The following is a 13,527-nucleotide window of genomic DNA, read 5'->3' as shown; positions in this document are numbered from 1 at the left end:
GTGTCGGACACAATTCGCAACGGCATCTCTGACCTTTATCGTCTTGAAGTCCAGCCGGCGTGCCGCCGTCTTGGCTTGTACCGATATGACCTCCGTCTTGACTCGGACCGGCGGGACCACCGCGTTGGCTCCCACCGCGTTGGCTCCCACCGCGTTGGCTTCTACCGCCTTGACTCCCGTCTTGGCTTTGGCTGGGATGAGGCTGTGGCAGACCGCCGTCATCGTCCGTTTGCATTATGTCACTCTCATCAGCCGAGGCTTGATGCCTGTGAGTTGCGTTTCCTCCTCTCTATTGATGCTTGTCAGACCATCCTCACACCTTTGGGGACATCGTCTTACAGTTGGCGAGGCAATCCATTCTTCGATTCGGTGAAGAAAGTCATTTGCGTGACGTTCCAAGCAGCAACCCGTGCATAGGGACGGCCTGCCGTTGCAGTCTGTGCATCTCCATTGGGCAGACACCGTCTTGCAGTCCCTGCATTGTCTCTCATCCGTAGGAGCCTCAGCATTGATTAGATATTTCAAGAATATTGAGCGATGTGGCAGCCAGTCGTTCAAGAAATCCGCTTGTGACTGTGGGCACCCGTCAGTCTCTGCAGTCACCCCCTCTTTGATGCAGCTCACCTTCCCCGAACGGCCCTTGCCCTTCACGTGCTCTGGTCCGAGCTGAATGTTCACTCCTAGGTCAACGTCCTGGGTCATGTCTGCAGGACGCTCTCGGGGTGCTCTGCTAGGCCTTCCTGTTGTTAAAACGTTTGGTGCTCCCGAGCTGTGTCGTTTAATCTCTTTCATCGAATATGTTGTTCCGCGCTTGGTCACCTTCTTGACCGCCATTGCAACGCGAACAACGACCTTTGGATCTAAGGTGTTCCTCAGGGGAATCTTTATGGCCCGTTTGCCTGTCGGTGTTCTCATGGTGCCTACTGAGAATGGAGGTCGTCGGTCAAGCCCAGCTGATTCGATTCTGTACGGCATGGGAGAGGGCTTATCGGATGTACACGTGCAGGTGGGCATGGGCGTAGGCTAGTTTTCCAGGACCGGATGGTTCGCCTAACTTCCCTTTCCGTTGATAGCTCCACAGTTGCAATCGGCCATCAGTCCTCTCAGCCAGACATGTATTCAACGTTGTCGTGGGCGAATTTTTAGCTTGCGCGTGGGGCACTTCAAAGCGGTGAGCGTGCATAGGAATGCGACGATAGTGAGGACTATCCAAGACGGTGCTACTGGTCTCTGCTGGGCGGCTGCAGATTCTCCCGAAGCTCATTAACAAGCGCGCTCAAAAGGACTACCCTCTCGTTCGCCTCCGACAGGGCGGCGCGCAGCTCGGTGTTGGCACCGCGTAGGACGTCGATCTCCAGTATTGCTCGCCCTGCCTCATCACGAGCCCTTTCCCACTGATCCTCCAGGAAGTCAATACGGTCGAATGCTTGCTCAAGCTCTTCACGCCGGTTGTCCATTTCGTCGTCGTGCACCTCCTGCAGAACTCGCAGCTGCTCCTGAAACCATCCAAACGGGGAGGCGTCGCTACTCGATTCGTCGTCCTTGTCCCGGGCTGTCTGGGTTTCGCTTGATGTGGGTAACAGCGAGGGATCGTTTGCCGCTGCTACGTCTTCAGAGCTCGAAGGTGATAATGGAGGGGATTGGGCGGCCTGGGCAGAGAGAGCAGCAGTCACTCCTCCTGGCAATCTGAGTCAAAGCGGTAGGACTTACGCCAATGTACGCCGCTCTGAGCAGGCCGTCAGGGGATTCCGACCGTTCCTCTCGCATCGGATGAAGCTCGCTGCTTTCCGACCGTCCTTGCAGCCAATGCGTGTAAGCTCGTTGTTCAATTAGCGGATAATCGTAAGTAGCGAACCTGTCTCAGCCTGCGAGGGTAGTGGTGTATTCGACATCGCTGGCGGAGGGGCGAGGTCGACTTGCAATGTCAGTCAAGGCAGCCCTACATCTTTTTGTTATGGCTTGTATTGATCGCACGCTTGAGATGGCCGGCTACAACTGCCCAGAGCCAGATGATCTTGTATCACTTGACAGGAGGCTGTCTGTTGTGATCGGAATGCGATCACCATATCAGGATGATGAGTGTATCGTGACTTCGGAGCCACGTGACAGTAGGCTTAAGTTCGGAGTTGAGCTCATGCCAGATTGGGGAAGAGCGAGTACTGAGCGGGAAAAAAGATGTCAAACCTAACATGAGTCCTCATGTAAACCTATAATGCCAGTGTTTGATCTGACACTGTACTGGGCCGTTTCAAGACGGTTATCGGCTGTGTCAAGACGGCGGGGTCAACGCGGGCTTATCAAGACGGTTGGCCCAGGTCATTTGACTCAAGACGGTTCAATCAAGACGGTTCGGTCAAGACGGTTCGTTCAAGACGGTTCGGTCAAGACGGTTATTGGATGGGCTTATGAGGGATCCAGTCTACGGCCTACGTTTGAGAAGTTCAAAATCTTAGTCAACGGTACACATCCCATCACCTATATTTGCTGCCTCCGCCAGCGGAGTCGTTTTGCTGTGTGTATCCTGGGTTCCATTCTTCAGCAGTAGTAGATGTCGAGGTACGCGGCGGCATTACTGGCAGCGGCGTTTCACGGCAGTTACACACAATTATTGCATCGATTCAATCTATGGTCCAGATTCTTGGCACAGCCATTGGTGCGCCAACAGACTGTCGTAGCTCAGCCGACTGGGTCGGTTGGGTCCAACCTTAGTGGTCGGCTGCAAACCATGTTCTAGCCTGTGGTCGGTTGCTTGTTTGCCATGGATGAGACAACGGTCGGCTTGCATCACAATGTGGTCGGCTGAGGACTTACTCCAGCCGACGGTCGGACAGTGGTTCGTCATGGATGAGACAAGACGGTCGGCTGGACCAAGACGGGCATCGGCCGCATACCATCTCTGGCCGACGGTCGGTGGATGGATTAGTATGGGTGAGACGGAATGGTCGGCTGGACTAAGACAGGCATCGGCCGGACACACTCACTGGCCGACGGTCGGTGGATGGATTGGTATGGATGAGACAAGACGGTCGGCTGGGCTAAGACGGGAATCGGCTGCATACCATCTCTGGCCGACGGTCGGTGGATGGATTAGTATGGATGAGACGGAATGGTCGGCTGGGCTAAGACGGGAATCGGCTGCATACCATCTCTGGCCGACGGTCGGTGGATGGATTAGTATGGATGAGACGGAATGGTCGGCTGGGCTAAGACGGGAATCGGCTGCATACCATCTCTGGCCGACGGTCGGTGGATGGATTAGTATGGGTGAGACGGAATGGTCGGCTGGGCTAAGACGGGAATCGGCTGCATACCATCTCTGGCCGACGGTCGGTGGATGGATTAGTATGGATGAGACGGAATGGTCGGCTGGACTAAGACAGGCATCGGCCGGACACACTCACTGGCCGACGGTCGGTGGATGGATTGGTATGGGTGAGACTAAACGGTCGAGTGCTCTAAGACGGGCATCTGCTGGACTCATTTCACCAGCCGACGGTCGGTGGGCGTATTGGTATGGGTGAGACGGAATGGTCGGGTGAACTAAGACGGTGGTCGGCCGCAAACCATCTCCAGCCCACAGTCGGGTAGTGCATCGTCATGGGGGAGACACAATCGTCGGCTGGACAAGAATGTTTGGCAGTCACTAATTTGATTCATTTCTACTAACGTATGGTCCATTTTTGTATCGAGCTGCGTTGGGTAGTGAACCAATCCGTCTTGAGAGCCAATAGTCCCACGCGCCGCCTTGCCCGCTTTGCCCGCCTTGCCCTCGGCCGACCCGATTGCCTTCCGTGAGACAGTCGCGGTCGGCCGGCGTCGGCCCATCCCATCCTGTTCCACGAGACTGCGCGTCGGCTGTACCATGACCTTCCATGAGACAGCTGAATGGGCTCAGTCCACCGGTGAGTGAAGACACACGCGAACGAGTCCACTAACACTAACGTAGACACAGAACACAGCAACGTGCAGTGCGACGACCGCGAGCACTCAGGGCCAATGCCCTGCGTGCAGGCACAGCCGACGGACAGACGGCGGGAGTACCTCGCCACCGCCCAGCAGGACCGAGCGCAAGGTGTACGTGATGACACCGAGGACGAGTTGAGCGACACCGAGAAGGTCTTCTCTGACGACCCGTCAGAGCATGGGTCGGACGAGTCAGCGTCGCTCGACGACGAGCATGTCTTCGAGTTCGGTCACACGGACGACGAGGTCAAGGACGATGAGGACGACGGGTACATACACTACGTCGAGGATGACGTGAACTACGACCCCACAGACCCAAAGTTCTGGAGAGGGCGCTACTACGGCGACCTCAAGAACTTCAGCCTCCGGATGGGGCCCGAGCGGGAGTTCCACACCTCGTTCAAGGATGTGGCGTGGTACAATCTGAAGAAGCCCAGGCGGGTCGCAGACGAAGAAGACCTGCGTGAGACGCAGGGCATGTGGGACGACGTCGTGCTCGGGCGCAGGGCGCTCGAGAGCAGGCAGAAGCTCGTCGAGGTGCACGAGAGCCGGATGCGCGCGCTGAACGACCTGGACGACGAGACCTCTTGGGGTTCGGTTGGGGCATGCTCGACATGAGTCGATACACCCTTCTCGATCTCCTAGGTGAGCAGGAAGACGGGTGGGTGCGCGAGCGGGCGGGCGAGAGGGCAAGAGGGTGAGCACACAGGGCGTGGTCGACCACCATGCGCGCGGTGACCGCGAGCGCGCTGGGCAAATGCCCAGCACGCAGACACGGCCAACGAACACGCGCCCGAGCGGGCATGTGGACGGATGAATGGACAGGCGGGCGGGCAGACGAGCAGACAGATGGGCAAGCAAGCAACCAGGTGAGCGGATGAGGGGGTGGGCACAGCAACAGTGAGTGCTCTGGGCAAATGCCTAGCTGTAGGTATGAGTAGAGTAGGGTGGATGTAGTGGCTATGCGTGTAAATACATGCAAAACAATGTGAATTGAAGTACTCAAATTGTATGGCTGAACTAGTATTTCCTTGCAATTCACAGCCATTGGATGTGAATTCACGCAAATTCGAGCGAGGGAATCCGGGGGGTCAAGTAAATGGGGTCTCCAGGAGATTCGTGCGAATTTGTGCAGATTTCCACAAATTCGGGTGGGGTAGGTTTCCTGATGTCATGTCGCATGGATGTTGAAGTGAACACTGGCAATCTCCCTTTGCGTGCAATCTCCGAGTCCGTGGAAGGCTCAGGTCATAAATTGCACACTCACCGGTGCAGCTGGAGACTCACTACCCTCTCAAAGCCAATCCCAATATGAACCCTGTCACCGTCACCCAGGGCGTCATTGACCTGACCTTCCACCAGGTTCGCCCTCTTTCCCTTCAGATGGACTGGCTGATGTTGTTTTGTCTTGCAGGTAGTGGCAGCCGTCATCCGCGTCGTGCTCGCCAGATACGACATCACCATACTTGAGGTCGTCTCCGCGCCGCACGAACGCGCCTTTCAAGACCTCAGTTCGGGCCGCACGCAGCTCCTCGTCGGCTGGCTGCCAGGCTCGCACAGAGCCTACCTCGAACCCTTCAAAGACGATATACTCGTCCTCGGCGAGGCAGAGAGCTCCGCACCGGTGTACGACCCATATTGCATCTGGGGCGTGCCCGACTACGTCCCCATTGAGGTCGTGCGCTCCATCACGGACCTCGCGAAGCCAGAAGTGGTGACGCGGTTCGTGCGCACAGTGCAGGGAATCAACGCTGGTGCCGGAATCTCGCGGTTCTCGAAGGAGATTATCGCGCGGTATGGGCTCGACCTGCGCTTCGTCGAGGGCGACATACCGACGTGCTGTGCAGCGTTCGAAGAGGCATATGCTAGACGAGGTGCGTGTTAGTCACTAGTCCGGCCATGCTGCGAGCCGTCGACTGACCTCTGGTTTCGGCGCAGAATGGGTAATCGTCCCGCTCTGGCATCCGCAATACCTACATTCTCGGTTCAACATCCGCGCGCTAGAAGATCCAGACGACCTCCTGCGCGCACGGACACCTGACGCAGCGCGCATCATCATCTCCAGCTCACTCGCTGCAAACCTGTCTCCTGATACGAATGCGGCCCTGCGCGGGCTCAGGATAGGCAATGCCGGCGTTGCGCGGATGGACTACCTCCACGCCGTTGAGGGACTCAGCCCAGATGATGCTGCGGCGAGGTGGATGGATGAGTCAGGATGCAGGATATGAAGAGAGCGGCACATGTCCTGGATGATAGCCTTCCCAGCGTACAGTACATACTAGTGAACCTGCCGGCTGGAGACTCGGACACGGTGACCAGCTGTGGATATGCACCAGGGGTCTTCCAGAGTCGAACTGCATAGGTCGCTCCACCGAAACACGCTTTTGAGAAGCTCTGGCGCCATGGAGGGGTTCAGAGAGCCATCGTCTGGTCGCGCATGTACAGATTAGTTGTACTCATAGTAGGGGAGCTCAGACTGAACGGGCAAGGGTGCGGGTACGGGCAAGGGTAGGTCACGGGGACGGTCCGGCCGCGCGGCAACCGTAGGGTTAGCAGTAGGGGCTGCCACGTAACGTTAGGGTTTGTGCAGCAGTAATTGTACAATAGTTTGGTCCCGACAAGGTATATAGAGCACGTACATCCGTTTCGGTAGCATGATAGGAGGCAGCTGGATCGTCATCGCAAATGCGACGCCGCCATCCTCTAATACTTTGAAAACATATACCTAAGTACGTAGTTCTGCTTTCGGAAATATTATGTTACCCGATTAGTATATTCCGCTTTCGGCAGGCGCTGGCACTTTCCCGCACTCGAGTTCAGCTGTAGTAGGCTATAGTAGGTGCATCGTGCGTACAATATTTACGAGCCATGTCGATTGTCATCAAATTGATTTTTCTCTTTGGTGCGCGTTAGCCTTGAGAGCCATACTGATTATACTATCCAAATACTGTCTGTAACAAAGAGCAGTGGCGTAGAAGCTGGAAGAACTAGGCTAGGGTTAACGGTGGCAGCATCTACGGTAATTGTGGCTAACCCTACAGTCGCCGTGCGGCCGGACCGTCCCGTGACGTGCCCTTGCCCGTACCCGTACCCTTGCCCGTTCAGTCTGAGCTCCCCTAGTGTTGCTGATAGTGATAGTTCTCCTCACTGTCCGGATCCGTTGTCACGTGCTGTACGCGTACGCGAATGTACTAATTTAGTAACTTGAGTTGTCTGTGGCCAATTTGTGGCGCAGATGTGGCGTCGCTCCTCTCTAAAAATGGACTTCGTGAATTTAATATTCATTCCTAACATTCAATGCCCCAATCCCTACCATCGACAACCTACGCACGCCAGCAGTGGCGAGATGCGTACACCAAATGCCTCCGGTTTGAAGAGGTCGGCGAAACCTCCAGCGACGCCACCACGCTCGTACGCGCGAGGATTCTGGGCTACTCCATGCTTGAAGCTCCCAGCGATGCAGGACGCGACTTCCTGGCACTTAAGATCAACTCATGCGACGACGACGTTCAGTTTGAATAGCTGGCGATGCTCTATATCAATCATTTCCTCCGTTGCTGTGAGTAAGGCCCCTTAATGTTGTAGATGGCAGCCTGAGGGTACTTTCTCTACTACAGTCCGAGCCGCCAAATGTCGCACTCGGAAACCATCGGGTGACTCTTCTCCAAGGCCACTGCCACTTCCCAAAAATCCAAAAATCTGAATCATCTGCTTGAAGAGGTACCAGAAAATCATACGTTAGCAAAGCGGAAGGTGCGTCGTGCTCCGAGTCATGGCCAACTGATGTCATTGCTTTCTTATTTGTGCTGGCATTTATAGGCTCTCATACGGGACGAGTATCGTTGCATGCTCACCGGCGTGTACGACGCAAGCTCCGTCGAATCTATGCCTCATATCCTTGCAGCGAACGCACCCAACGATATCGGCGAGACTGTGGCCGCCCACATTCTCCAGATTCCACCAATATCCATCAAGCCCTGCAAAGGTGTGGTCTCTCAATCAATCTGGCACGAATTCGCACACTGCCCGTTCACAGCACAACTATGCCGCTACGGTATTGGGTGCCATGGCGCGGTCTGTGACACGTCGTCTTTGATCAACTCAATGGCCCCGGCCTCCACCGCTAGAAACTTATGACACTCGGTGGCTATGAACGCGCCTGGTTTGATAGCCTTAGATTATGGCTTGAGAGCAGCGTGAGTGTGCTTCTGTACATTCGGCATCGGGTCAAAACAGTATTTCGACTAGGACACGCCAAACACATACACGCCCAAATCTACACTCCCGATGTATCGGCAGCGTATATACCAACGAACGTCACTTTACGACCCCGGATCCCGGAGTCTTCCACTGCCGTCTCCGGATTATCTGCGGGTCCATGCAGCAGTGCTCGTGTGGCACATCTTTCGGGCGCAGGGGAGTATATTGAGAAGATGTCGAGTGAGATGGAAGAGACCAGTGTGTTGTCCAACGATGGCTCTTCCGCACATTTATTAGCGGCGGCACTGCACGATATTTCAGTAGATTGACTTCACCACCGCATGTTCTTGTATTGATCCCGTTGATGTCTCCGAGTCGTCGGTGTATTCTAGTAACAGTATATTAGATTGAACGTCGGGGTCATCGGGTTGGCATGATCGCACCCAGTTACTTAGTCCTTCCCTCCGTCAAACCGACCATACGCTGCGAGGAAACTGTCTGTGCGCCACCCACGCTTCAAAAGGGCTTGAGGGTCGTATAGCTACAATGTATCACGGCGAGTCTATTGACTGGAAGTATGTGAATGGTAGACGCTCGTTGAGCGATACTACTTTCGGACTAGCTTCCTCCGGCTCCTCTCCATCGTCCTCAAGCCCCGTCTTTCTCGTCCTCCTCGTCTAGCTCGTCACAATCTCACTGATTTGAGAGTCCCTCCGACCTCTGGACAGTCGTGCTAGTGCGTCGTACGATTCTTTCTCATCGCATGGTGCGGATGTATGGAGCCCATCTAGACGCTTTGGCTGCAGCGGCCCAGTCCCAGCCAGTTCCATCTCCAACCTTTCCTGCCGCGATCACCTAGCCGCCGAGACCATCTCGCTCCTCGTCAATAACAGTCAGGCCCTTGACACCGTCGGAAACAATGGCTACCCCCCAGTCCGAGAAACCGATGCGCCAGCAAGTCGAGGACTACATCTCGGCTCTCCAGGATGAGATCGTGCTCGCTCTCGAGTCGCTCGACCCTTCGGCTCCTAAGTTCAAGCGCGACGCCTGGGTGCGCCCCCAGGGCGGGCGGGGCGTGTCGTGCGTGTTCGCCGTCCCGCCCGCCGCGGCGCAGCAGCCGTCCAACACGGAGACGGCCTCGAGAAGGCGGGCGTGAACATCTCGATCGTGCACGGGTCGCTCCCGCCCGCGGCGGTGAACAGATGCGCGCGGACCACGGCAGCCTGAAGGACCTCGACGTCGACGGGAAGGGCGCGCTGCCCTTCTTCGCCGCGGGCATCAGCCTCGTCATCCACCCCCGCAACCCGCACGCGCCCACCGTGCACGCGAACTACCGCTACTTCGAGATCGCGGACAAGATCGAGCAGGCAGAGCCGTCAGAGGCCCCCTCTGAGCCCGCGAGCACACAGGCGCCGCAGGGCAAACCCCTCGCGTGGTGGTTCGGCGGCGGGTCCGACCTCACGCCGTCGTACCTCTACCCTGCGGACGCGGTGCACTTCCACGCGACTCTCCGCGACGCGGCCGCACCGCACGGCGCCGCGCTCTACCCCGTGTTCAAGAAGTGGTGCGACGAATACTTCTACCTCCCGCACCGCGGCGAGTCGCGCGGGATCGGCGGCATCTTCTTCGACGACCTCTGCGACGAGGACCACAAGACGTTCAGCGCGTTCGGCGAGGTGGGCGGCGCGCCGGCGGACGAGGGCAGGCCGAGGAGCCCAGAGGCAATCCTGAAGATGGTGAAGAATCTGGGGAACGCGTTCGTCCCGAGCTACATCCCTATCCTGAAGCTGCGCTCGAGCACGCCGTACACCGCGGAGGAGCGACGGTGGCAGCTCCTCCGACGCGGCCGGTACGTTTACCCACTGGCTTGTCCGAGACACTCGTGCTGATGATTTGTGTAGTTACGTCGAGTTCAACCTCGTGTATGATCGCGGCACACGCTTCGGTCTGTTGACACCGGGAGCGCGCATTGAGAGCGTGCTCATGAGTTTACCGGAGGAAGCGCGGTGGGAATACATGACCGACATGGGCGAGCCTGGGACGCGGGAGGGCGAGGTGTTGGAGGTGCTGAAGACACCAAAAGCGTGGGTCCAGTAGGATTTCCGACCAACGAAGTGTAGTGATATATTGTAAAAAATATACCAATAGCCGATCTCAGCTCACCATGAGGCGTGGCCACCGTGAATGCGTTGATCTGCAGCGCTTACTTGCAAGGTATATGTGAAAGACCAGGATAGTCGGGGCAATGTTATACAGATGGCTTTGTGCAGTGGTACAGTATGCTATGGCTTCAGGAGCTCCTCAACCACCCTGTCGTCGTTGATATTTGCAACGTTCGCCCCGCGGTAATTCATTCGTCGCAACACATCGATCTACGTTCAGAGGCAATCAGCAACCAATGGCCTCGCTTTTCTAGACACAGAATAGCAACAGTGCGCCAACTAGGCGCAGATGGGGGCCCGGCTCATGCTTTCGAGCAGGCCCTGCACTTCCATTGCATGAGGAATGCAGACGCACCACTTTTCCCTTCTCGAACCCCAGCGATTGAAACTGCTGCACATGCGCCGGGTCTAAGCCCGCCATCGCCACCTCGTCCCTAGGCCCCGCCGCCTTGCCCTTGCCCGGGCCGCCCGCGTAGATCTCCGTCCAATACCGCGCCGTCTCCTCGAAGCTGCTCTTGCTGGTCATGAAGTGCTTCGCGACCTCGGCGTCCTGGGGGTCGCGCGGCTCGGGCGAGCAGAGGAGCGACTGGAGGGAGATGAGCGTGGATTTGAGCGTGAGCACGGGGCTCCAGGCGTCCTTGAGGATGTCAAGGCAGATCGCGCCCGACGCGGAGGAGACGTTCGGGTGGTAGATTTTCGTAATGAACTTCATCTTGACCGGCTGGAACGGGTATGAATCGGGGATGACGATGTCCTGTACAAGGGGGCGCTGGTTACTGGGTTGCAGGTGAGGATGCGGGACGGGAGGGACGTACGACCTGGAAGTGGCCGCCCTCGTATGGGGTGTCCTCAGGGCCATCGAACGAGCCTATTAGGTGGAACGGCGAGTTGTCGACGAGATCGATCTCGATGTTCGAGGACTTGTCGTTCTTGCAGTCTGGCTGGAATGTATGAGGTGCATCATGGGGCTACCGAGGGCCTCGTTTGGTACGCACCCGCGATCTCCTTGTTCACGCGACGAAGCCTGGCGTCCATGTTGGATCTGCAGGCCGGGGTGGTGCAATGGCGGTATGCGAGCACTGGTGGGACGTTTGAGCACCGAGGATGGCAAGAGTATGGTACACCGGAAGACCACAAGCGCCCAAGGAGACGCGACTACCCGGGCCGGCCGGCTATGGCGTTCACTGCGTGTGCTCCGAAAATGTTCCTCGCCTCCACTGCTCTCAGAATTTTCGAAGTTCAAAAAGATTGGGCAGCCCGCGGTGTCCTGTGCGGGCGGCTCGCGGCATGGCCGGACTTGAGGGTTACATATGATACCCAGTCCGGTGCGCATGTCACGGTCTTCCTTCGTACCTCTCGGTCAGCCACGGAGACGACCATCTTCCAGCCGACCGTACACCGAGGTAGGACACCCGGAGAGCCTGAGGACACCCGGAGAGGGGATGAACCTGGATGAACATAGCAGTCGCAACGCTGGTGTAGCGTTGCGATGTCTGGCGGGAACACAGCGTAGAATGGCGCTCAGATACTGTTTAAATACTCTTGTTACAAAGATAAACCCAGGATAATGCGTGTTCGTTTAGAAGTGTAAGCAACAGCTTACAAATCTATAGCTTAGTACGATTTGTCATACCCACACGGCCTGCCGACTCGGAGGAACGGAACTATAAAGATGACTCCCATGTTCCCTGCTGTTTATCCGACTCCCAGAGCACGTCTTGGACGAACGACATGGCCGAGGAAAAGCGATCCAAGGACGCCAGTCGTCGCGCACCAGCGAGAGACTCTCGCCGTAGGGGACGCAGCACCGAAGGCAGAAGGCACATTCATTCCCATAACGAGGGACTTGGGTCTTCTTCCCATTCCCAGACGACTACGTACGACCCAAAACGTCCGCCCATTTTGGTCTGCTGCTGAATGCGACGTTTGGAATCGCGAGTACATTCAGTAAGCTCCATCGTATCAGTGTTTCTCATCTTCGACGGAACTGATTGTCACTGCGCAGTCGTCGCGAATTTGTACTATGCCAGCCACTGTTGATCGAGTACTCGAAGTCTTTCGGCGTCACATATGACGAGGTGTCTAGGATCCCAACATTAATACAGGCAGGGTAAGCCTGATTCATTGCTTACCTTCACCGAAACCGTGGTGTTTCCGACCTTCGCCGGCTTTCAAAGTCTATGGCGGACACGCCAGTATAGCTACAGATGTTTGTACAAATCCAATATGTGCCCTGGGCCCCGATAACCGCATGCCAAACATCAGATCCTGGGGCTCCAGACGTACCTCATACTTTCACCTCCCTCCTGTCTCCCTCAGCGAATCATCAAGGTCACTGACAACTGCCTCGACAGATATGCCATTGGCATCGTGTTCATATCCACGCTAGGAGACCTTGTCCGTCGACGGGGTCTCCTCCTCGTCTTGGTATTCATGTCTGCGTCCCTCACAATCGGCCTTGCCATCACGAACAACCTAGCAGCCTTTGAAGCGATCTGTTTATTATTGGCATGGTCAGCGTCGTACCCCAGATCATGATGCCCCTCGCCGCGGACCTCGCGCCCCCGGAGCGTCGCGCCTCCGCACTCTCCATGTACTCGCCGGCCTCCTCCTCGGCGTGCTTATTGCGCGAGTGCTCGCCGGTATCATCGCGCAATTCGCATCGTGGCGCGTCGTGTACTACATGGCGATTGGCGTGCAGTTCTTCGTATGGGGCATGCTCTACTTGATGATCCCGACTATCCTGCGAAGAACGCGGGCGCGACGTACTGGAGCATCCTATATAGCATGGCCAAGTTCAGCGTGACGGAGCCGCAGCTCATCCAGGCGGCGCTCATCAACCTGGCATCTAGCGCGTGCTTCACGAACTTCTGGGTGAGTGTCCACGATTCCGCGCTTCACTGCATGCTTAGGCAGCACGCACTAGGTGACGCTCACTTTCCTGCTCGGCGGCCCGCCATACTACTACTCAACGTAAGCCATCTTCCTCTGTCCGTGCCCTGCTTCTTTGCTCACGTCTCCCGCGCAGGCTTGTCATTGGCCTCTTTGGTCTTGTCGGCATGTTTGGCGTGGCGATGGCACCGGTGGTGGGGCGTGTCATCGACGGGCTGGTGCCCTGGTTCGCGGGCGTAATCGCCATCCTCTGGCTGCTCGTCTTCCAGGCGATCGGCGTCGGCGCCAACGGGATCAACATCGCCGCAGT

At 56.8% G+C, this 13,527-nt stretch overlaps 6 protein-coding genes across 6 annotated transcripts; 4 read left to right on the top strand and 2 right to left on the bottom strand.

Annotated features, from left to right (window-relative positions):
- Positions 1-1,220: 1,220 nt before the first annotated feature.
- Positions 1,221-1,892, bottom strand: B0H18DRAFT_957601 (uncharacterized protein; the record flags this gene model as incomplete). Its single annotated transcript, XM_048042586.1, has 3 exons — positions 1,221-1,649; positions 1,711-1,796; positions 1,856-1,892. The coding sequence occupies 3 exons, from the start codon at positions 1,890-1,892 to the stop codon at positions 1,221-1,223; spliced, it is 552 nt and encodes a 183-aa protein (XP_047889503.1).
- Positions 1,893-5,274: 3,382 nt separating this feature from the next.
- On the top strand, positions 5,275-6,191 carry B0H18DRAFT_1122594 (ABC-type glycine betaine transport system, substrate-binding domain-containing protein; the record flags this gene model as incomplete). The annotated part of the gene is made up of 3 exons (XM_048034538.1): positions 5,275-5,325; positions 5,378-5,837; positions 5,902-6,191. 3 exons carry the CDS (start codon positions 5,275-5,277, stop codon positions 6,189-6,191), a joined length of 801 nt encoding a protein of 266 aa, XP_047889502.1.
- A 1,312-nt stretch (positions 6,192-7,503) lies between these two features.
- B0H18DRAFT_1028469 (uncharacterized protein) lies at positions 7,504-8,494 on the top strand (the record flags this gene model as incomplete). Its single annotated transcript, XM_048029937.1, has 5 exons — positions 7,504-7,522; positions 7,581-7,716; positions 7,783-8,037; positions 8,212-8,318; positions 8,351-8,494. The coding sequence occupies exons 3-5, from the start codon at positions 7,810-7,812 to the stop codon at positions 8,490-8,492; spliced, it is 477 nt and encodes a 158-aa protein (XP_047889501.1). The 5' UTR covers positions 7,504-7,522; positions 7,581-7,716; positions 7,783-7,809.
- A 588-nt stretch (positions 8,495-9,082) lies between these two features.
- Positions 9,083-10,260, top strand: B0H18DRAFT_1086702 (Coproporphyrinogen oxidase; the record flags this gene model as incomplete). Its single annotated transcript, XM_048032077.1, has 4 exons — positions 9,083-9,256; positions 9,307-9,330; positions 9,366-10,012; positions 10,065-10,260. The coding sequence occupies 4 exons, from the start codon at positions 9,083-9,085 to the stop codon at positions 10,258-10,260; spliced, it is 1,041 nt and encodes a 346-aa protein (XP_047889500.1).
- A 93-nt stretch (positions 10,261-10,353) lies between these two features.
- Positions 10,354-11,497, bottom strand: B0H18DRAFT_1028461 (ubiquitin-conjugating enzyme/RWD-like protein). Its single transcript, XM_048029936.1, has 3 exons — positions 11,141-11,497; positions 10,681-11,079; positions 10,354-10,535 (listed from the first exon to the last, which is right to left on the bottom strand). Exons 2-3 carry the CDS (start codon positions 11,035-11,037, stop codon positions 10,446-10,448), a joined length of 447 nt encoding a protein of 148 aa, XP_047889499.1. The 5' UTR covers positions 11,038-11,079; positions 11,141-11,497; the 3' UTR covers positions 10,354-10,445.
- Positions 10,754-11,943, top strand: B0H18DRAFT_639947 (uncharacterized protein). Its single transcript, XM_048038908.1, has one exon. It carries the CDS (start codon positions 11,119-11,121, stop codon positions 11,779-11,781), a length of 663 nt encoding a protein of 220 aa, XP_047889498.1. The 5' UTR covers positions 10,754-11,118; the 3' UTR covers positions 11,782-11,943.
- The last annotated feature ends 1,584 nt before the right edge of the window (positions 11,944-13,527 follow it).

This window comes from Fomitopsis serialis (genome assembly GCF_022376445.1).
Source record: "Fomitopsis serialis strain Sig1Antser10 chromosome Unknown B0H18scaffold_79, whole genome shotgun sequence".
Taxonomy (NCBI): Eukaryota; Fungi; Basidiomycota; class Agaricomycetes; order Polyporales; family Fomitopsidaceae; genus Fomitopsis; species Fomitopsis serialis.
The sequence above is the reverse complement of the archived record's forward strand: the minus strand, read 5'-3'. Positions and strand labels throughout refer to the sequence as shown.